Here is a 23,985-nt window from a genome sequence, read left to right on the forward strand (position 1 = left end):
TAGTAGAATTAATAATGGAAAAGGATTTTCAATGATTTCTATTGGGAGGGCTATATGTCTTACTTTGTTAAAAGACTTTAAAAATTAGTTTTATTTCTTGTACTTCAGTCTATTTTAATATAGTTGGAGGTGCAATAAACTTTTGCCACTGGCTGTTTTGATTCACAGAGTTTCTTTTGGGCCACAATCCCTCATTTTTTACACTGCTTTTCTTTAGAAGACTTTTTTCTCCATCCCATCTATCTGCCAATTTCAAATCCTCCATATGTTTCTTGTGTTGTGGTAGCAGTGGGGAAGATGTTTGTTTACAGGTAACATCACATTTTCAGAGGGACGCTTCTTAAGTGTTTGCATAATTCCTTATAATGCTGTAATACTGTGGAGACTCTTCCTACTCACTTGTGGAGAACTCTCCCTACTTACTAGGGAGGGAATAGAACAAAACTGAAGTAGAGATGTACAAACGTGTAGCTGTAAGTGCCAGACTTACAGCCTTGATGAAGGGTGTTAGTTTCTAGCTGTTTTTATGAAGCAATGTTCATAAGCACTTGAAAACATGAGGAAATGAGTGGGGGAAATGGCCTTCTAAGCTCATGGGACTTTGTGTTTTAAAACCACAGGAAGAATTGAATGTCCAGAACATGAACTGGTGGAGTTGTCAGAAGCCACATTGAAAACGAAGGCCAAGCAGAAGTTCTCCTGCAGAGTCTTGCTAGCTTCCCGTAGCATCGTAGATAATTGGCTTACCCTGTGTTAGAATTATTAATTTTTAAGATTTAAAAAAAAAAAAAACATTGAAACAGTGTGATCAAGAGAAGCGATGAGGTAATTGCTGCCTTTTGGCTGATAACTTTGACTCCACCACTACTAGTTTCTCTGGTGACTGAAATAGCAAGCACTTACCAAAACCAACTTAGCATTTGGCAGACATTGGCAGGTTTGCACTTCATTTCTTTTAAAGCAAACGAAAAATTACTGAAAATATTTAAATTATATAAAGACTGCTCTTCAGAAGCCATCATGTAAATGCCTGGAAATTCCATTTGCAACTTTGTTTTTTAATCCATCTTCAACGTGTATTTTTTCAGGTGCCGCTTGTTGCAAGACAGGCAGGAATTAACCCTGGGACAGCCATGTCAAGAGGATTGTATCACCCAGCAACAATCTTTATGGGCCGCCAAATGTCAGCCATCTCAAGCACTGAAGATTTCAGCACACAGCAGAAATCTTTCCAGCCCACAAAGAGCTTTTCATTTTCTGACCCATATTCATGCAGACAGGCAGCACAGAGCAGTAATGTGACAGACAGCTGTGTAGTACAAACTAATAGTGATATGCAGTGCTTAAATAAGCCTGACAAAAAAGATGTGGGGACAGATCTCCAGATGGGTGAGAAAATGCCAGTCACATCCAGTATATCATCTGAGAATGGAAGAACTCACTGCTCAGCAATAGAAAGTAATACAAATAACAGGGAAATTAATTTAGCAGGAAGTGAGAAGCCTGCTGAACTCAACCTTCCTCCACATCAAAGATTAAGTCCAGAGAACAGACCCAGTGACTTAGAAAGTGACAGTTCTAGCAGATCAGTAAAAGCAGTAGTGACATCTGAGCACTTTGGAGCAAATGAAGGAAGATCTAAACAGCCAGTCCCCTCGGTATCTTCTCCTGCCCCCATCGTGTCCAAGAAGGAGCATCCACAGGAAAGTGTGCCAGGTATGACAGTGCCTGTGTGTCTGTGATGGCCTTGTCTCTACTTAGTTGTCTGCTTCAGAAGGCATGTATGACCACTGTGATAGAGCAAATAACTCTGCAAATGGTAAGAAAGAGGCTGGGATGGGTTTTGGAGGAGCAGTATTGAAAAACTTGGTGTGTTGAGCTGTGCAGGAGATGTTTGTGTTTCTGGGGACATCAAACTACATCAAGAGAAACGGATCTGGCACCATCAGCAAGTCCCTCTCTGTCCTTTTCCTTCCTTTATGTTGCTTTATTTAGCATGTAGGCTGTTTGGTTTTGAGGCACTGATCTTGGTCGATATTTTGGTAGCGTAAGTTAATATTGTATGAGTTGGCATTGCTGGGGATAGCTGGAAATGGTGAGGTGAGGTCAGTGAAACTCCAAAGCCTGGAGCTGACACCAATGGAATGAGAAGGGGGATGACCGGGTGTCCTCCCAGGTCATTCATTTAGACATGCAGAGGCTTGTTGGGGCCACTCTCTGTTCAGCTTCTCTTGGTTCCTCAGGTGTTCTGAGGTCCTACAGCTTTGTGCTTCTACTCTGCCAAGGACACTTCTTGTCTTTGTCAGGCAAGATGGTGATTGGGCCTCTTGAGCTCTGCTCTCAGGACCTTGTCTTCTTGCTTTCTACCATGAGTAGACAAAATGGAGAACAAGGCATGTGCAAAGAAGCAATTTAAAGTAAGTAGCTGTAGCTGGGGTACCTATTTTATTGTGTCCAGTTCTGGGCCCCACAGTACAAGAGGGATGTGGAGCTGCTGGAGAGAGTCCAGCGCAGGGCTACAAGGATGATCAGGAGCCTGGAACATCTGCCCTGTGAGGAGAGGCTGAGGGAGCTGGGCCTGTTCAGGAGAAGGCTGAGAGGGGACCTGAGCAGTGTCTAGAAGTACCTCAAAGGAGGCAGTGAGGAGGAAGGGGCCGGCCTCTTTTCAGTGGTGGCCAGAGATAGGACAAGAGTGAACAGCCACAAACTGAAACACCAGAAGTTCCACAGGAACTTAAAGAAAAATTTCTTAACAGTGAGGGTGACAGAGCACTGGAACAGGCTGCCCAGAGAGGTTGTGGAGTCTCCTTCTCTGGAGATCTTCCAAACCCGCTTGGACGCAGTCCTGTGCCACGTGCTCTAGGTGACCCTGCGTGTGCAGGGGGGTTGGACTAGATGACCTCTAGAGGTCCCTTCCAACCTTAACCATTCTGTGATTCTATGATTTTTACTTTGCTCAGAAGTTCTGGACCTTCTGCAGCCTTTCCTAGTGCCTGCTATGAGACTACAGTGGTTTTATAGCCTTGTTGCCTACTCAAGACAGGCCTCAAAGCTTATAGGAACTCCGAGATCACTGTCCTGCAGGGGTGCTTTCTGTCGAGCTGGAGGCGGCTACTTTCAGGTACATTTTGCTAGGCCTGATGCCCTTGCCCATCTGTGGAAGGGCAAACTGCTCGGAGCTGCTGTAGCTCTGTGTGATGGGATGCTTATCCAAGCCTAATTCAAGCCAATAGTAGCTCCTGTGTTATAGCAGTAAAGTCATTTTCACTTTCTGTGCACAGTTTTCTTAAAATGAGGCTTACACTAATTGAAGAGCTACCAGTGCTTCTGGGACAATATGTATGGTTTCCATTTGGGCTTGACTTCCTTCCCCTTCCAAAGTTTGTGCAGATTAGTTCAACCATATCTAAAAAATGGAATTTGGAAAGAGAGAATAGGAATCAGTATTTTCACTTGCTTTACTGCTTGAATTATTGTTCTCCAGTTTGTTCCATGCCTTGCTAAGAAATCGATGCAGTTTGCCCCAGCTGAAATGTTTTTCTGCTGGGATAAAATGCTGTACCTCCTCTCAAGACCAGACTGCCAGTTTTCCCCCTCCCTAACCATTTTGCCAAGATGTTTTCTGTCCTATTTTGCTAGCTTGATTACTTACTTTCACAGTAAGCTAATGGACTTGTTTTTAAAGTCCTGATGTCAGATGTGTCACTAAGTAACAGTTTATTCCCTTTAAACATCTTTCAGAAACATTCTCCCCTGCCTTTCCTGTAAACGTGGCAATTTTCAAGTTAAACTAGTTTTCCAAGCCACATAACGATTGCTAAAATGGAGCTTTTTATAATGAAAGCTGATGGCAACCCTAATGATGCAGGGGCTCCTGCTCTCCTGTAATGATCATGGTTTTCTTTATAGACAGAAGTTGGCATCCCTGTCAGATGATCTTCTGTACTATATATATATATATATTTTTTTTTTTTCAGGCATCCTTTTTCTAGAGTGTTTTTTACTATTTTTTTTCTCTGTGGATTTTATTTGCCTCACTTTCTTTCATGATGCCCTTGCCACTTCTCCTTTGTACCGAAAGCCTGTCCTTATTCGAGCTGGAACCAGACCTGGCCACCCTGGCTTAGCCTTGGGGCTAAGTGCACCTTGGCAGGCTGCTTTTTCCCTCTGCTCTGCCGCCTTTGCATGGTCTTAGGGGTTCAGTTTTGTGTCTGAAAAATGAATACTCACTTAATTCCTGGCATGCCATGTGCCTGCTGCTGATGGAAACTGGACATTTAGGTCTTAAAATCACAGTAAGTGTGTAGGTGTGCTTCCCGCTCCAAGCTGCGGCTCTTGATGTGGTGCAGAGAGGTGGTCTCCTATGGCCCTCCTGCCCTTGTCTGCAGAGGGTAGTGTGAAACGTGGGAAAGGATCTCACTTCTCCCAGGGAAATCCAGCCAGCAAACAGCATCTTATCCCTGTCCCCTCCAAACTGGAGACTAAAACTGTCTTCCTCTCCTTTTTCATGTCCCAGAAAATAGTGGCATTTGCTACGTGGATTAATTCCATGAGCCTGGAAACAAGGCTGAAGCATAAGATCTTGGCATCATTGCCATAAATCTTGAGTAATTCAGCTCCAAATGAAAGTCTATGGCTGGAGATAGGAATGGTGGATGCTGTAGCATTAGCTCATATGTGAATACTGATTAATATAAAGCTCTAATGAATTTGGGGGAAAACTGGGGAATTTCTGTGACAATCTATTACAGAACTTTTTATTCTGAAAACACGTTAGAAAGGAGTATTTAGGGGTTTGGAGGTATAATTCAGCCTTATGTCCTCTTTCTTTGGAGAAGACCATTTACATAGAGCATTTGAAGAGCTGCGAGCAAGCAGCGCTTCTGCAGGGCTTAAAGAGATGCTGTGACAGCACGTTCAGGTTCTTTCCCCCCTAACAGTTTTCCAAGTCATTCTGTTTCCTTGTGGTCTTGGAGATGGTTTAATAAAGCAATTGGGCCTCCCACTACTGCTTGTTTTCGAGTGGTGCAGGGAGGGGGTCTTCCCCTTGGGTAGCAGAGCAGAGAGCCAAGAGGGGAATATCAGGCCTAGAGGTTGGTTGAACTCCCCCTTGTGAGGAAAGTGCAGAAGGACACGGGGACGTGGCAGGGGAGTGGATACATGGTCATTCATTACATGACAAGTAGGGGAACATGTGGAATTGATCTGTATTTAATTCCATACAGCACACTGCATTTCTTACCATGACCCTCTTTAATGTTTCGAAAATACTTGTGGTTTTTATAGAACTGGAACATGACCCGAATAGCTCTAAACCAACGAGTTCAGATAGCAGCAGTGACCTCACAGTTTCGGTGACCGAAGAGGATGACATTGTAAATGCCACTGAACCGCAGCAGCGTCTCGGAGACACCCAGAGCAAGGTGGCATTGAAAGCAGTAAGCTCAGACCAAGAGGGAGACACCCGACCCCCAGGAGGTTTTTCTTTGCAATCACCAAATTTCCGTCCAGCAGAGGAAGAGCCTTCAGCCAGCTCCGTGCTGGAAGGGTATGTCACTATATCTTGCCTTGCAGCTGTTATTCACTTGCTCCTGTATAGTCTGAAAGCTGAAAGATAGTGCTGAAACACACTCAGGTGGGTAAATTTCTTAGGCTTTAGAAAAATCGCTTAGTGTGGGCCTGTTTCCTGCCTCAGCTCAGGTGCATGGAATAATACAGTTCATCTGCCTGGTCGTTCCTCTGTGTCCTCCCCCAGCTTTTCTCCTTAAATCTGTTCATGGATTCCAGTAGAGGACCAGTGGTAACATTCCCACTCTTTTGGAGGGGATGCATGTGCTTCCCCCAGGGAGAAAAGCTGTAGAGAGGCCTTGGGTCTTTTCCTTCAGGAAAAGGAGCTCCTGTCAGGCATCCTCACACACGCAGCTGGAACTGCAACTTTCCCCCTTGGCTAGTGGGAGAATCAGTGGGTGCAGCCAGCCCTGCAGGGAAGGGGCAGGAATATATAGCCCGAGTCAATGGAGATGTATTTATTTAGTATCTCACTACATGTGTGGGAGTGATTACATGACTTCAAATAACTCATCTGGTTCAGAGACGGGCAAGTTAAGTATGCTTGTTGATAAAGAATATATTTATTACAGTTTATGGATAAGCAAATTTTATTCTAGTGTGTTTAGTTCATATTACCTCTAGCTTTCTGAATAGCATGCTTTGGGTAAAACTTGCAGCAGGTTAAAGACTGAGCATTTCATTTGGAATAGCTGGGAGAGAATGAAAAAGTTTGGCTCAAGTCATACAGGAGCCTAGAACAATCCTGTGGCTGCTGTCTTCATTCTGCCTCTTCTCTCTCAGCAGCACATTTGTTTTCCTATCTCTTTTCTTCTCTTACTTCCCTCATGCGCTTCTCAAACTTTACAGTTTCACATTTGCAGCTGCGTGTACCAGACTGCTTAATGGCAACATCACCTAATTTGCATCTAAATAGCTTTTACAGAGTTTTTCTTTAGCATAACACCTGTTAATCATCCCATGTTGTGGGACATGTAGCACTTGCCTTTGCCTGAGAAGTCAGAGCTGTGTGATGGTAACTTAACCTTTTGTTCCCCTTGTAGAAGTTTAGTCTTTTGTAAACAGATGAAAATGTTGTGCTGTGTTCTCGAAGCCCAGCGAAATTGTAAGAAAGGCTTCACTGTTTGCGTGGAGGATGTTTAAGGCTGAATGTTTCCTCTTGTGTTGCATCAAGCTAAATACCTTAGCTTCTCAAGGCCATAAACTTGGGATCTCTGCTGTTATCTTTTTCCAGAGAAAAGAGGAATTTGAATTTGTCTTATTTGAAACTTAAAATCCAGATAAAATGTTCAAAAATGGCAGTGATGGAGGATCTTGTGGGGTGATAATCTGTCGTCTTGGGGTATACTTCGTAATGAAGCTCTTCAAGCAGATCTTTCCAGTGCACTTAAAATTCAAACCTCAATGTTTGAGTCTTGTAAAATAATTCATAAGTTTAAAATCTTAGGGAAGTTTCCAAGGAATGAATACATGGACTTCAGTTGTATGAATTCTGTACCTTTTAAAAATGCTTTTTTGAGTGTACAATGTCACAGTTGTACAAAATGCATAATGTCACTGCTCTTGTACTGAAATCCTTCCAGACAGTCCATATGTTTCACAATACTGAAATTTCTTTGCTGGCTGAAGGAATGGGAGGAAAGAGTTGTCTTTCCTAGCTACCTTCAAGAGCTTATTTGGGAGGAAGGCAAAAATGACCTTAATACAAGGAAGTTTGTCATGATTTTACATCTAAGCGATTATTTCTTTTCAGTCTAGCTTCCAACTGGCATTTCCCACTTGGAAAAAATGAAAAATGCTGGGTGCCAACTTGGTGATGCCAGCAGGTTATTAACTGCAGAAAAGTTGCCCTCCTGGGACAGAGCTTGTTCAGCACAAGGCTTGGCACTGTTACAGGTAGTAGTGGAACCGGGTCGTTTTGGGACCTAGTAACAAAAATGCTGACTTTTACCAAACCTTCTGCATGGCTCTGAGCACTGCTGGCTGGACCTGTTGAATAGTGCTCACACACGTGTCCCTAAACCTTGCACCAGAAACTCGCCCTGTATGAAAGCACTGGCTAGAGGTGCTTTCTGGGGGCTTTTCTCCCACCTACTCAGTCCTCAAGCTCTGCAGAAAGGACTCAGCAAGGGTATTGATTTCACTGTAGTCTTGGGGGGGTTGCTACCTCTGGGGAGAGACGAGTGCTTTAAGGGCACCCAATTTCACTTTGCCTCAGGTGAAGGGCTTTCCCAATAACTTTTGGTCTTGGGTTACTTGCTGCGGATTTGAACTGGTGAACTCGGGGTGAAAGGCTCCGTATCCCTTTACCATTCTTTAGAGTATCCAGCCTTTCTTTAAGGGCTTAAAGAGGGGAGGGGAAAGGGGTCGCTGAGAATTAGTGTCCAGAAAGATGATGACTATTTTAAGGCCTGTGTTGAAGGGGTGGAAAAAGGCAGAGCTTATGCCTGTGCTGCTTCAGCTGCATTGAAGAGGACTTAGCCCAGATGGATTGTGCATTACAAAATGTAACACATAATTCAAGCTGTCAGCTTAATCAGGCTGTTTCCAGGAAGCAACCTGTAAAAGAGAAGGACCTCTTGTTTGCTGACCTCTGATCCGTAGCCTGCTGCAGACTGTCATACATTTTGTTTTGCTTTATGTTGGTGTCCCTTCCTTCCCCTTCTTTTTTTTTATTATTTTATCCCCCTCAAGTGGCACCCTGGAAGGACCACCCAGAGGGAGAGAGACAATAGGGAAAGAGTTAGCCACGAAAACAGGTTTTTGTGGGACTTTGCTAAAAGGAAAAGCGCTGTTTAACTGCATATGTGATCTCTCTGGTATTGTTTTGTGTGGGGAATGTCCAAGGAGCTCAACTAAATGCGCAGCAGCTCAAGCCTAACTGTGCGTCGTTGTCAAGCAGCTTCACAGAAAGCCAAGTGCTCAATATATCTTAACATAATTGCGAAGCCGATGTAAATCTCAGTGCGATCTGCCTCCTGAGGGAGTATAGACCATATTTAAAGACCAACTGTATAAATATGTCAGCTCCTGCAACAAAAGTCTCTCCGTGTCTGCAGGACGTGTTGGGAACGCGTAGCCCAGCTGTGGCATTGCTTCGTGGAGCTCTTCCGTGGAAAGTCCTCAACAAAGCAGGCAGGCTGGACTCAAGATCTGAATAGCTATTTACACCTCTGTAAAAGGCTTAGCTGTGCTTCATTGTTTCAAAGTTTAAGTCCTAATTTGCATCATTATAGAGGTGCAGCTTCATCAAAATCCGTCTGAGGTCCCAGTTATGTCTTGGTACCTGTAGGTGGTCACTAGATTAATTCCTTTACCTCCAGGATCAGAATAAAACTACTTGGCGCGGGAGCAATCCAAATGTGTAAATTCAGGTTCTAGTTGTTTTTGAACAGTTTTACTGCTATGACTAATGATTACTGTATGTAGTACCTGTGGTTGTGTGATATTCCATAAGTGGAAGAGAATGTGTTTGAGCTGTGGGATTTGGACGTCTCTCACTTGGACTGTTCAGTTTAGACAGGGACGGTACAGGGCTCCCATGGGGACATCGGTCTCATTCCTAGTAGGTTAGTGATACCCCTGCCTGGCATTTCTAGAGGGTCAAGCCTGCTCATGTGAATCTCCTGTCTGAGCACCCAGAGCTCTTTCATGATTTCTGAATATCCTCACTGTAGTTTTTTATAAACAGCTTGTCTTATGGCTGTTTTATCTGCATAGTCATTTTTATAACTCTTGAAGTTCACAATAAGTTTGTAGCCTCCTACCTGCAGTATTCCCTTAGAACAGAGGAACTAGGTGAGAATTTAAACAGCTAGAGACGTTTGTCCAGTACAAGCATTTTATGGGCAATTACTTCCAGCAGCACCTCCAGTGCTGTAAATACTGAGAAAAGATTTTTTTTTTTTTTTTTTTTTTTTAAGGCTGGGGTTATGACTAGTATTTATGGCAGAGCAGCTGAAGAACAAATGAGAAGCAGCCATCACAGAAGTCGAGAATGAAAGAGGAAGGGATCTTTTGATCAGATATAGTTGACTTTGTGGGAGAGAGGCAGGAGAAGGTTAAACTGGGTATTAGCACTTTAGAGGGAGGGCGGTTTGTTTGAACATGCAGGATCTCTACCTTTTTGCTAGAGCACAGAGACTCCTGAAGTATGTGCTCTGGAAATGGGAGACTCCTGAAGGAAATACAAGGAGGAAATGGCTTGCTTAGGAGCCTAAGAAAAACAACACCTAATGGATTTAAAAAAAAAAAAAAAAAAAAAAAGGAAAACTTCTAATCTAATGTTTCACTTGGCTTCAAAACAGTTTGAAAGAATTTTTTTTTATAAATCAGGATTTTGTATGTCATCGGTGAAGTTGAAATTTGACATAGCACTATTCTACAGCTTATTTAATAGCAGAGGGACCAACTTGATATTTGCAGACCTACGTTTGCAAACTATTTAACAGTTCTGCCGTTTGAACTCCTGGTTACCCTCTCCTATTTTAAACAGAGCAAACCTCTGCTCAACTGAGACAACTGCAGAGCCCATGAGGCAACGTCACCCTGCATGGGGCTGAGCTTAGAGCATCAAGAAAATGTTCATAAATGCCAAAAGAAGCACATGTTGCAGTGGGATTTTGGGGGATGCTTAGCTTCCCCTTAGCTCTGATGCACAAGTGCTGGAGACTCCTGGAGATCTCGGTGCCTGTGGGATTCGGGGCGCGTTGGGAACAGTCCCCGTGCTGAGCCGGTCGCTCCTGTCCTGAGGGCTCTGCTCTCTGCTGGGGGAACTGCAGGTGTCTGCGGGTCCCACCTTCCTGGGCTTCAGTTAGCACCATGGTCCTGCGTGGCCTGTCCTCTCCCTGGCCTATTACAAGAATAAATGTGTCAATTATCGCTCAAGACCCCTGAAAATTCATTTTCTAACATGTTTTCCCAGACTTCTTGAAATCTGTATTAGTCATGGGATTGTTTTTCCAGGCAATGAATCTTCTCTTTCAGATTCTCCTTTCTCACTGGAAGCAGAAACACTACATTAGATGGTGAAAAAGATTATTTAGTTGATATCCACTTTTCTAACTTTCCTGTGTAATTTCCTTTTCTTATTTTTCCCCATTCTCCTCATGGGTGAGTGTTTTCTGAATGACAACTTATCTGGGAGACTTCAGAGAACAGTTTTTTCTACAGAGCTCCAGCAGCATCTATCTGTCTCTTTTTTAAGTTGAGACCATACACATGGTATATGGAAGTGGTTGTATTATCTTTGAAGTTCCCTAGGAGTTCTCTGTATCTCACTGTCTATTCTGTTGTCTCAAGTTTTCATTCCTGCTTATGTTTTGAGCTCTTCTGTGAAACACTTTTGTGGGAGCCTAACAGCCAAAATGAGGGCGTTAACTTTTGCAGTTTGTGTTGGAAATGTGTTTAAAATGCCTGTAATAACTTAATCTTTAAATGCTGTTTCTGATCTATCTGCAGGGATAGTTTGACCCTTGAAGGATTCTCTCGTTTACTGCAATTGGTAGAAGATTTGGTGGAGATGGGAAGTCCCAGGTGCCTGGCGTTGTACCAGAGAGGAAGCACAAGTGCTGCAAAGATGAACCAGCTAATAAGGTTAATGTCCTTTTCATTTGAGCTGTTGCTGCTGTTCTGAGTTAGTAGAAATAAGAGAAGATTATAATGTTTCCTATCCCTTAATCCCATCTCATTTATTTTTGTTTGCTTGCTGTAGTACATCTAGCTGTAATGTTTGTAGTAATTTCGTTGTTGATGACTTACAAGGTTTTAATTTAATTCAGGTGAATAATGACTTAGAGGTTGTTACCTAGCAGCTGTACAGTAGCCTTTGGAGATGGGAGCTAGTCTTCACTCTTCTGGTGACAAATGACTGGTGCAGAGAGCATGTGAGCTCCTGCGAATAAACATTTGCAGTTGCTAAGAAGCCTCCCTCCCCTTCCACTGTTTTAATGTCATCAGAGAGCTGAAATATGGCACTTAGAACTGCATACTCAAATTATTTCAACAAATACTCCTTAAATTTATCACTTCTTGCAACCTTGCTCTGCAGATCTCTTAAGTGAAGCAAATACTTATTTCCAAGTGCAGGTTTGTCTCAGTAAAGTGGCTAATAATGCTTGTACTGAGGTAAAGAGCAATAAACAGAAAAATAATTTCTTCTTTGAGTTACGAGTAAAAATTGTTAGAATATTTCTCGGAGATGATGGGAAAAGGGCTTCCAAGAGGCTTGACCTGTACAGCCTACCATTAGATTAGGTGTCCTGCAGCATAATTGCTTTGACTGTAGCATATTCAGGGCTGCTTGGACAAGAAATAGTGTCATCACAACAGCTCCCTTAATGGATGTGTGCAGGTGCCTCTTGTTTTTACACCAGGGTTTAACAGTATGCGTGTGAACAAGCTCCTGGATGCTAATCAGATCAGTTTTCTGTCCTGTTAAACATGTTTTCATGGTTCTCTCCATAAAGCTAATCTCTTTCTTTTTGTGGTATATGGCCATCAAATCTCATCTCCTCAGTAAAATGCATATGAATATTTTCTCTAGAAACAGGCGATAGATACTTTCAGTGCAACACTTATGGCAATTAGACCTTGTAGAGCTGTTCATGTTAAGAGTAATTAGTGACTGCTTTTAAGGGGTGGAAGGAAACCCTTGCTCTTTCCTTGAGATAGATCCAAACTGTCTTTTCAGCTGATTAACTTGCTCATGTTAGGTTGCTTTCACAAAGAGAAACCCTTTTTCAGGAGTAACGTGACTCTCAGTCAAAAAACAAAAGCTTAAAATTAAATTTAATATTTTCCAAGCCTTATCTTTAACATCCCTGCTCTTCACTGTCTTTTCAGAAGGCTTAACTATGTATTTTTCTGTCTACGTTGTTCCACTTATTCTATTAGCCAAAGAATTATTACCCATTCTGTATCCAAACCTATCCTAGCTATCTCTTTAGGCTTTAAATAAACATTTCATGCAGTACCTGCTTTATTTTGCAGCTTTTGTAATCAGGCTGGCAGTTTGAAAGAAGAGGACCTTGAAGCCTGTGAAGCAGTTGTCCTTCATCAGCTCCAGCGTTTATTACAGAGCACCCTGAATGGGGGCCTCTTACTCGAGACAGCACTCGATGCTCAAGGCAGACCTATAGGAGAAAAGCAAATCAGGTATTGTAGACATAACTCACCTATTTGTATGATTAACTCCTTTTTACTGTCCAAATTTGTCTGTGATGCTGTCATGCAAAGAAATCGCAGCCTAGGTCAGACACCTGATTGATATCAGAAACAAAGATTTGAGTAGTGTTCTTCAGGTGTCGCAGTATCAGCTACGTGGTTCTAAATAAGATGAAGTACATGTTTGATGGGCAGTTGTTTATGCTGCAGTGAGTAAACTCTTGGTAATAGACTTTTATTACACCAGGCAGAACTAGCCTTGGCTTCCAGTTCATCATCCCGAGCTTGTTGCATTCCTCATCCTAATTTCCTTTGACAAGGATGGAAGAACAGATCTATTCTCTATTAATATTTATTTTCAATTTGAGTGTTAGAAACATGAACATGTGAATTGTAACTGAGACGATTTTTTTATATGAAGCAAATGATGCATATATCCTTTAAAACCAAACCAGTTATTTACAATACTTTTTGCTATGTGTATGCTACACAGACAAAGGAGGACTAGTTAAGACCTCTTAATGAAGTAATGAAAACGATTTCCGTTTTTGTCTATGTTCTGTCTAGAACTTCATCCATTTTACAGATTTAGAAGTGCTTAAGTATGAGCAGGATTGGGGCACTTCTTAGCACTGAAGAATTGTCTATTTAAGTATGTTTTCCTCTAGAGGTAGATTATCTCTCTGAGCACTAGTACGTTGTAGAATTTCCTACATGTTTTTCTTTTTTGGGGGAGAGGGAAGAAACACTTGCAGAGTTGATTAAAACTCATTCTTCTGGTTTGTGGAGTTTTGCTGGAGCAATTGGAAAACCAAACATCTTTGACAAATGCAACTGGAGCATCACACTCTTTCTCAAAGTTAATGGACTAATTTTGGGAAAATGAGGGTGAAAATGGGTCCCTAGTAGAGTGCTTGACAGAATAAGTGGGACTTTACTAACATTAAGACTTAAGAGCTGCAGGAAAAGAAACAATTTAATACTTTCTAGCACTAAATCTCATGATTAACCCAGGAAACCTGAAGTTATTTGATTTCCTGTGTTGTCATTGCCCCCCTCTGCCCCCCCAGATTTTAAAAATTGCAGGAGTGAAAATGATTTCTTGTGGCTTTGCACTTAACTTGAAAAGTGCAAAATGGAACACAATGAACAAATGAAAAAATGTTGTATATTTTTCCTGTAAAACACTGAACTGCTTTATCCAGCTCTGGTCAAGTGAATGGTGTGACCTGAGTGTGAATGCAGGATTTGGTAAGTCTTGTTTCCAAGTGTCATCTCAGTAGTGCTTATTTCTTATTTCTGTTTTTCAGGTCAGAGCAGCAGTTGGATCTTGCCGTGTTGTGGGCTTGTTTGAGCAAACATGCCTTGTTCCTGAAAAAGCACCGCGTTTTGCTCCCAGATGAAGTGGCAAAGATGTTTGATACCTTGCTGATTTCGGAGAAAAAACTGCGAGGTGCTCAGGTTAGCACTTATTTAGCCATCTGTTTTGCTAGTTATGTCAGCTTTTCTGTGCGTGCCTGTGCTGCTGACAGGCTGCTCTGAGAGAGCAGAAAATAAAAAATGGACCTTTTTAGTGCAGAGAACTACTAGGTTTAATAGTCTGCAGTTCTTGTCGTATCCCTTGCACCGATTCCTCTGATCGTGTGTTCTCATTTCCTCTTTCCCTTTTCCACATCTTCAGTGATGACAAAAATGCAGATATAAAGGTTGTTTTTTAAGAGAAACTTGGATGCTTACTAAACATAAACCAGTGCAAAAACAGTGCTTAGGTAGGTCTCAAGAGATTTCTAGCTATAACAACCTTTCACAGAAAAACCTGGTAGTCTTGAGTTTAAATGAGCCTTTAAAACCACTTATAGCTTTATAAAGTTGAAAGGACTCCCTGAAGTCTGTTTGGGGATATATTGCCTGCAGCAAGGTTCTAGAGCAGCAGCGTGATAATGGTCACTGTCAACTAGACACAACAGCTGAGGAGCTGCAGTGCGTTTGCTTCAGTTTCTGAAGGCTCCGCGAAGGCACCTGTGCATGGTGTGTGCGGTATGAGAAAGGTCAAGCTGTAAAATCTTGGGGTTTTATTTATTTGGTCCAAAGTCAAGACTTACCTTGGCTGTGTTTGAAAAGCTCAGTCTGTGGTTGTCTTTGAAAATGATAATTTTCCCCTTAAGTCAGGGTAGTAAATTCAGTCTCATCTGTTACCAGGGTAGCTGGGTGGATTAGGCTGATGCCCATACAGTTGGGATTAAATTATAAAAAAAAAAAAAAAAAAAAAAAAAGCCAAATAAACCGCCATGTCTGCCAGAAAGATGGTGACCCCTTGCAGGGACTCTGCTGCAGCCAGATGTGGGCCAAGGAGGTGTTTGAGTACAGGCTGGGGACAGGAGTGTCCTGAGTGAGGTGTTAGCTGCTGTGGGACGCTCTTTGGAAAAAGTGATTTTCAGTACCTGTTTCTGGGCTCTTTTTATTTTATTGTTGTTATTAAGAGCTTATCCAGGGTTTATGAAGATCTTAATGAAAGAAAACAGCTCTGCTTATTTTTAGGTAGAGAAGCAAGGGTGAAGAAAATATGAAAAGCTGTACTACTCATTCACAGCTTCTATTTGGCAGTAGTTTGTATTCTTTATATACTGTACCTGTGTGTGTAAACCTTTATAGTCTTTGACTCCATTTCTAGCCTGTGAATATCTCAAGAAATGTTATTTTTAACAGAAGCTAAAGGATTCTTCAGAATCATCCTGATGAAATGACAGTTTAAATGAAGTTGGTAGTCATTAAATGGCCTGGCCAATCCTTCACACTTAAACTTCATCTTAAGCTTGGAGTGTTCTGTTTATGCTTAACTGAGATCCCCAAAGGGTCCATTTTTGCAAAGAAAATTCTACAGTTTAGTAATATCTTATTACAAAAGCACATCACATGTTTAGATCTTAGCAATAATAAATGTTGAGTTTTTCAGCGTGCTCAACCAATCCAGTTGGTAAATGTTGACTTCTTTCCCTGCCTCTGGTGTATGGCTTTATCAACAAAGGAATCGTAAAGTGATATAATGATCGGTCAAACTTCCCCAGGCTCAACTGCTTTTACGTTTTCACAAAAAGAACTCCTCAATTTACAACCAAGGGCCTTTTCTTTTTTTTTTTTCTCCCTCTTTCCAGAATGCTTTTTGCAGTGGTATTGTATCAAAAGCCTAATGGAATCCACAGAACCTACTTAACTCTTGCTGCAGCAGATAAATGCCTTCTGACAATATGGAGTACTCAGGCAAACATTACTGTACTGGCTTATTACAGGCAGAATAAAATGAAGAGATCACCAAAACAAGTGTTTCTCAGGCTATTAATTAAATTGTTCACATGCCTTTTTTTTTTGGTCTTGCTATTTTTATTTTGGAGGAGAAACATTAATTCTGCAGAAAAAAATAAGATACTTGAGGACCAAGTGTGGCACTGAAGAAGCAAGTAATACTGAAGTGCATGACTAGAAATTTATTTGTTTTCACCCCTCTCAAGATCTTTCTCACTTAGTGTGCTGTCTGATCAGGGATACATCAGTCAACGTGGATGTGTGTGTTTATAATGCAATTGTAATAATTTAATATGTAAATCAATGATACCTAGAGGCTAAACTGCAATGTTAAAATTGGTCTTGGCTCTTAATAGTGTCTGCTTTTATTTTGAGCACCAAACGGAAGTAGTTGTCATTCACTAATCAGTCTTCAAGCAATTAGAAAATGGATGGGGAGTGTATAGTTTGTTTGCCACAAAATGCACATATACATGTACACCCAACCCTATATATTGCACAAAGAAAATACCATCCTGAAGACCTTAAAGAGCATATCTGTTTTCCACCCTTCAGACTATTCATATATTTAAATAGGTTCACACGTTTGCTGTGGTGCAAATTTATCACAAGGCTTATATCATCTGTCTTTCTCTGTGACTTAATAGCTTTTTATAGTGAATGATCTATTTTTTCTTTTGAAAAATGGAATCGTGTTCAATCAACTAAATACATAGAGGATTTTACAAATGGTATGCTTATTCTTTTAAATGTTAATTTATAAAGGTTATAAACTAACTCTGAAAAAAATATATATTTAAAAAAACAAAACAGTTGGCAGTTTGATGGACCAACTAGTGCCCTGACCTCTCTTGCTACAAATCCAGAGTGAACAGCGTTGTGTGGTGCTGGGCATGGCTGCAAGATGGATTGTGTCCTCCCGGCTTCAGAGCGCGGCCGTGGGCTCCGGAGCGCTCGGCCCGGGCTCCCTGGTCGGCCGTGGGCTCCGGAGCGCTCGGCCCGGGCTCCCCGGTTGGCCCTGGTCGGCCCCGTTCCGCACGGGGTGGCCCCTCGGGCCCACGCGGGTTGTCAAGGCGCCATCGCGCGTTGGCAAGTCCAGGGCATGTTTAGCGCCGAACAATGCGGAGGCCGTAATTAAAGGGTTCCTTTTAGCTGGTGCTAGAGCTCAAGTTTTATGTATCCTCCTTGTCTGCGCGTCACAAAGCGCTCTGCAAAGGAAGGTATGATCCCCATTATCCTCATTGTTCCTGGAAAGCAGGAATTCAAACGACTTGTCTCCTCTGGAATAGTGTCGTAGTTGTGGGCTCCTGGGTAGACTTGGGGCTTTCTGCCATCTGGCTGGGCCGCTCGGCTGCTCCCTACATGATGTATGGGCTGAGCCCTGGGAACAAGTAATTTGTACCTAAGTTCTTTACTGCCTCTGCGTTGGGAATTAATAAGTCTATGAAGCAATCCAGAATTAAAAAGATGGCCTGGCCCCCCTTTGTGAAATCTCCTCTGGATAATATTGCAGAGATTAAATAGAGTAAATTTTGCTGCAGTTTCTTTTCACTGTCTGTAGCTTAATATATGCACACATGCATGCATTTTGTGTGCACACATGCACATATGTGTGTATATGCATATAAAAAGCATGCCACTAGACCAAATTTTTATTAAAAATTGAGGAAAAAACTTGCAAATATAAAACTGCAGTTGCACTATTCTGATATATTTTTAGTTTTACCAATGCTTGAAACACGATGAAAATACAATATTTTGGTAAGCTGTATACTTTTGATTATAGCCAAGGTAATTTCTTGTTCTTTCATCAAATAATTTGTATTCAGGTCTTAAAATACATGGCCAGGTAAAATATCCGAACAAGGAGTGTATCCTCGTGCTGGTAATAGATAAATACAGTGCATACAGTTATAATAGTATGTGGAATCTTTCACCAAGTTAATGAAAGCTCAATAACATAAGTGCGTTATGAGTCAATATATTCAGGAATAATCTGTTTATTGCTATGTGTAATTGTGGCTTATGCATTAGACACTTGTTGTCTGTTCAGCAAGATTCCTTCACTTAAGTTTATCCCGAGATGCATTATGTAGTTTGAAGCCTCTTATTTTCAAGCAGGCTGTGCTGGACAGTAGCAGTATAAAATAGATAATGTGTATTTACAGAAACAGTTGCTTTAACATAAGGATTCATATAATGTGATTGTGAATACGTATCCAAGCTGTACCTGAGGATCTTAAATATTTGAGATCTTGAAGCTTGAAGTTGAGGCCCATGTTGATGACTTGTTTCTCCGAGGGCTTAAACCTGCCCGGTATGGTGGTGGGCAGCACCACTGCAGAGCCTTGCATCCCAGCTGAAGATGCACGTCGTGCAGAGCTGACTCTCTGCTGGGCTTTGACCTCATGAGTCTGACCCTGCAGATCTCCTCAGACCCATCCAGTTCCTGCAGCTCTCCTAGCACAGCCAGCTAGGTCCCAGCAATGTCTGTGAGGTGGGAGTGTTTGGTCCTCACTGCCAGGCCTGATGTCTTACTGTCTTCAAGAGCATCTTGAGCTTCTTGCTGTGCGTTATTACGCACCTTTCCCTAGGTCCTGTTGCTCGTGCTTCTGTCGTTTCCCTCTTTCTACAGGCACAACCTGTCATATCTACCTGCCTGTGCTGTCTTGGCCTCATACTGCTTCATTACATATGCCCTGTCCCCTTCGCTTATGTCTCACAATCATCTTTTCGTTTCTCATGGACCGCTCCTCTTGTATTATCCATTGTGAGGAAGAAAATGTTGCCTATCCTTACGGATATGAGACAGGAATAGAGTTGACTCTACATACAGCACTTCCATTTTGACATCTTCTGGCAGTGAGGGTTATGGACTTGAGTGTCCCTCTCAGCTGAGTTGCCCTCCCGTGAGCGTAAGCCCAGCGTGGCCTGTGCAGCTTGTTGGCCATCTTCACCCCAGTGCAGATGTTCCAGAGTGCCTGGAATGGGTCTGGCTCCTGTTACTTGGAACGTCAAACCTTGGCCCTCCTGACATATTTTCAGCAAAGAAGGTTCTTGCCAAGAGGCTCTTTGATCCTGATTAATTATGGTATTAAAGCTGACACTTATGACTTATTGACAGGGCTTCATGTCTATTTAGATGTTAAGTGATGCTACAACTAGGTGAATGAGTGAATTCTGGTATGGGAAACTTTGCGTGGAGCTCAGCTGCTAAATGGGAATGAACTTGCATTGAGCTAAACTGTTAAGTGGGAATTAATTTCTTAAGAAATTAACATTTCCCAAGCCTACCTCTAATTTAAGATGTGTTTAAGACATGCCATTTTGGGATGAAACAGCTTGTTCTTGTTTTTATCATTTCCCAAAACAGAGGTAAACTTAAAGAGGAGAGAAAAAAACAAGGCAGGGAGGAGGCAGGAAAGCCAATGAAAATTATTTCTTTAAGACTTAAAGGCTGCTACTCTGGGCTCCTGGATAAATATGGGATTAAGAAGTTGCTGGGAGAAGTGCAAGAATAATATTTTTCCCATCTCAAATGTTTTTATTTGAAGACACTCTCTTGGGTAACAGAAATAATGTCGCAAAAACTGGGATTATTTCTGAGGTGCTAGTCTGCATCAATGAAAGGGACTTATTTGTTGAACAAATTTCAAAGTAGATAGTCAGAAAATTCACTAGATAAGATACAGCATATAATAACAGAACAAATAATTAGATAATCAGAGCATAAATTTAGTAAATTTTAAAAAATCGAGTGCATGTTTTTGTTGCAAAATAACACTATAGGAGTTAAAAAGAGATAGAAAAAAATGTAAAAAAAAAAAAAAAAAAAAAAAAAAAAGCTTTTCCTGTTGGTGATGGAATAATAAACAACAGAAAAAGCTTTCAACTGTTCTCAAGATTGAGCTTTATGAGGCAGCACATGGCATTTTCGACACATGTAGATGATAACCTTAGAAGTGCTTGCTTGATATTAAGCCTGCTTTTATGCTTTTAACTCGACCATATTTATGCCATGCTCAGCTCCCTATAAAAATATTGGCTTTCTTATTTTTAAGTTTAAAAAAAAAAAAAGTTTAATTATAGAGGTCTGAAGAGTGCTGCTGCAGGCATCAGTATGCATAGACAGGAGAGGATAAACTTTATGAATGTGCAATAATAATACAGATTAAAATCTGAATTGAGTCTAAAAGGAGCTAGCTTTGGCAAGCTTTGCATCATGCTCTTTGGCTTCACATGTATTGACCCAGGTATTGTTTTAAATCCTAACTATTGCAAACAGGGCGATTAACTCGGCTTGTGCCTGTGTGTCAGAAATGCAGAAGGGAAAGAATATTTTTTGGTCTGTTCCTGTTGTAGCATTTATTTTGTCTACTGAGAATGTCTGAGGTACAGAATACGGAGGATTTCTGGAAAATATAGTGATTAAAACAACTAGTTTGTATAACTTCAAGGCACAATGTAATTCCTAAACCAGAGCTCATTTAACTTGCAGGGAATTTAACATGTCACAAAAACACCCTGGAAACAAATTACACTCTAAGGTGTAGACTAGCTTTAATGTATGTTGGGAAATGTTGCTGCCTGAGACTAGGGATAATAAAGCTGCTGGTTTTTATTTTTTGTAATGCTGTAGGCTCTGCTGTTATCAAGAGAGGTCCTTCCAGATGAGTGTGAAGACAGGTCATCTGCTCAGAGCCAGGAATCGTCTTACAGCTTGCCATCAATCCTGAAAGACCAGGGTGAAGCCGTGGCAGCAGAACACGCTCCTCGCAGGCCCCACAGCCCTGGTGCAAGGAAACAAGGTGACAAACATTGAGAGATGTAAATGTGTCTATCAAAACCAATAGGAAACTGTGTTTATAGGTACTATTTTAATGTATATATATCTTAATGCATTTTTTGAGTGATGCACTTAAGTATCTCTGCAGTAATCATTTTTTGCTCCATTTAAATGACGGCTCTTTTTCACCAGAAAAAGCAGATACTGGGGCAATTACTAAAGATGGAGCCATGCATATACATGTATTCTAAAAAGTCCACTAATTAGAACACAAATACACCATATGACAAATTTTATTTTAAAGCCAGACTGCAGAATAAATTTTCAAAAAGAATAGGATTTATACAAAGGAAGGTAGGATTTTTTGCTTTCCTCAACTTAAAGGGTGAATGTTTGCAAATGCAGCTAATTCCTTTCAAGGAGGGAGTTGCAGATGAGTCTGTGTTAATAACTGGGTGAGGGTGACTTGCTCAGTGTGCTCTCAGTGTGTCCCTCACTTCAAAGTCTGCAGGAGACAGGCAATTAGGTTGCAATGCTTTTTACCCAGTGCATGTAAACAAACTGATTTAGGCCTCCTAAATTCCTGCCACTTTTATCCGTGGAGGAGATGGAGACTTTGATTTAAACTAATTTTCTGCGGTTGGTATGATATATGCTATTGCTGTCGGGCTACTGGACAAGATTGCAGAGTTACTGTTGGTTGTTTCTTAAATCTCCTCGCTTCTTAAATTATTTAAGACATTTGGGTAGCTTATCCTTTTCTCTGGAAGCTACAGAGAGACACAGTAGCATCATCTATGAGTAAAGTTCACAGTAGGCTCCTCTTTTAAGAACTGTAATAGATAGTTTAGATCAATAAACAAGAGATAAAAAAGTGGAAAAATTAAAGGGAGTAGGGCTTAAAAGAAAACAAACCAGTCTGATCGCTCTGACTTTGAAATGTGTTTCATTATTGTGTGTTCACATACAGAAGTCACAAGCTGGTGTGAAGATGAGAGCAAGGAAGAAAGCGTGGTAGAAGCAATTCCTATTACAGGTAAAAGTAATGGCTGCATATTAACCTCAAATACAGCATTCAACTTTATTATATAATAAAAACATTGCATTTTAGTGGTTTGGATCCACTAATAGTGAGTAAATTCAGCTATTACACACTGAGCACAAAGATTAAACATAAGATCATAAAGTACACGCTTATGTTAACATAAACAGGGTTGGAAAATAACAGTGCCTATTTAATTCCTTGTAATCATGTTATACATTTAAACCATGTGAATATCCTGTCATTTAGCCTTTCAGGTCTTAGTAGCAGTGTTACAAAGGTCAGTCTCCATGGGGAAGATCCAGTAATTATACGGCAAACTACAGATGTTTCTGATTTGATTCTTTTCTTTTCTGTCGTAATTGAATGTGTATCATTAGAATAAGCACAGAAAAAAAATGTGTGAGCCAGGAAGCTGTGCTTTTGCCTCTGCTACAAAAGCAGTCTGATAATACAAATTTTTAGCAATAAGGCTTTATCAAGACTTGTTAAGATCTTCCTGTGGCAGATGTATTATGCTTGTTTAGAGTCCTGAAATATTGCTGCTTTTTAGTCCTAAAGTATCAATAACACATTAGTATTCAGGACAGAACTCTTGGCAAGAAGTCTCAATTTGCTGTTGCTTTATTTTGTAAAGTGGTGGGCTGCTTCATTTATAAATTTTATGTTAGGCTAAATGTTTATGCAGGTGTATAGTCTGACAAAGGTACTAGGGCATCTGTATAATGCTTGCTATTTGTTTTCTGCTTTTTTATGACTTAAAAATAGCATGTCTTTGAGTGTCATGCTTCTGCAGAGGTTTCCTCTGCTTTTTCTATCTGGTTTGCAGCTGAAATATAAATATGTGCTGCTTATACTTCTGAATTTTACTGCAACAGTAATATTCCTGTTAGAAAAATAAAACTTAAGATTTGAGGGTTTTATGCTTTCTAATTTTATATTTTAGGTGCCTTTCAGTTAAACCTGCTATTTTTTTAAAGATGAATTGCAGTGACTTTTTGAAGATGAATTAATCGCACAAACCACAAGCCATTCAGATCTTTTAAATGAGATAAAACATGAGTTTGAAAAACTAATCGAAGTATTTATGGAACTTGATTGTTTTGCTAGCTGGTAATTTGAGATAATTGAAACTTAGCAATTACAGCTCAAGTTCTATAGGCTGATTGCGGTGACAGATGGGCCAAATGTTAAGAAATGCTGGTTTCCAGCAAGCAGTGGCATTGCTGTTTGAGTGGAAGGCATTTGGGGCTTTTGGTTTGTGAGACTCGGTAGCTGCAGCTAGGCTTTGCCCTGGCTTTGCTAGGGAAACATAACGTTTTGTACAGCCTTGTCAGGGAGCTCTGCTGCCTTTCCTTGCTGCTGGGGCCCTGCATCGTGTGTGCAGCAGGTCCTGCATGGAGGAAGAGTTAGGGCCCACGTGGTGGGACACAGGCTCAGCCATGGGCAGTGTCTACTTTATTTCCAGCAACCCTTAAAGGCTCCATGGCAGCACAGAGCAGTGCTTCCTGTTTTGTAAAAACACTGAAACTCCTCTAGTTTTAGTACTGGTAAAAGTAGTGGGGGGAAAAAAAAAAAACTTAAAATGGATTCTTTTGAATTCTGCTTTATTTGCTATGGTTGCAGCATGTTTTCAGAGCTAGCATGTTCCTTATCTCCAAGAGTGAGACTTCTCACATCTGCCCTGAAAGCTAAGTTACTTCTTTCAGATGCTATTCATCTTCAACCCATGATCTTCTCCAGGCTGCCTGTTCTCTTGTGGCTTCCCCTTCTTCCATCTGGTCACGGCTTTTATTTTTGCTCATCATTATGTGCCATAGACCTTAGCCCTGCAACGCTGCAATTGTTCAGTGCCTGAGATAGAGGCAGTATTTGTGTGTTGTGTTTTGGGCTCAAATGCCTTGTTTGAGTTCTGTTTGTTGTGTGTTTTCTTACCATTTTTTTTAATGTCTGTTTTATACATTACTGTTTTGCTGTCCATCTTTTGCTAAGGTAATGGATACATTTTTTACAGTAATTAATGAATTCTCAGAGGGTTTTTTGTGATAAAGCTTTAGTTTGAGGCATTGGAAGCCCTGAGCCTTTGTGGGTTTTGGGTGGTTTTTATTTTGGGAGCTGGGAGGAT

General features: G+C 41.1%; 1 protein-coding gene across 2 annotated transcripts in view; it reads left to right on the forward strand.

The window, feature by feature from the left end:
• The window catches only part of KIZ (kizuna centrosomal protein), a 52,333-nt gene that overhangs the window by 11,353 nt on the left and 16,995 nt on the right, over positions 1-23,985 (forward strand). For both annotated transcript variants that reach the window (XM_088530358.1, XM_088530357.1), the window contains 7 exons: positions 1,089-1,716; positions 5,287-5,548; positions 11,029-11,163; positions 12,559-12,723; positions 14,043-14,193; positions 20,672-20,840; positions 21,789-21,854. In XM_088530358.1, the coding sequence (XP_088386484.1) occupies positions 1,134-1,716; positions 5,287-5,548; positions 11,029-11,163; positions 12,559-12,723; positions 14,043-14,193; positions 20,672-20,840; positions 21,789-21,854 (1,531 nt within the window). In that variant the 5' untranslated portion in view covers positions 1,089-1,133. The remainder of the gene's footprint in view (positions 1-1,088; positions 1,717-5,286; positions 5,549-11,028; positions 11,164-12,558; positions 12,724-14,042; positions 14,194-20,671; positions 20,841-21,788; positions 21,855-23,985) is intronic.

The sequence above is a fragment of the Tinamus guttatus genome, unplaced genomic scaffold (assembly GCF_059628265.1).
Source record: "Tinamus guttatus ecotype Peru unplaced genomic scaffold, ASM5962826v1 Tinamus_guttatus_pri_ptg000367l, whole genome shotgun sequence".
Classification (NCBI taxonomy): domain Eukaryota; kingdom Metazoa; phylum Chordata; class Aves; order Tinamiformes; family Tinamidae; genus Tinamus; species Tinamus guttatus.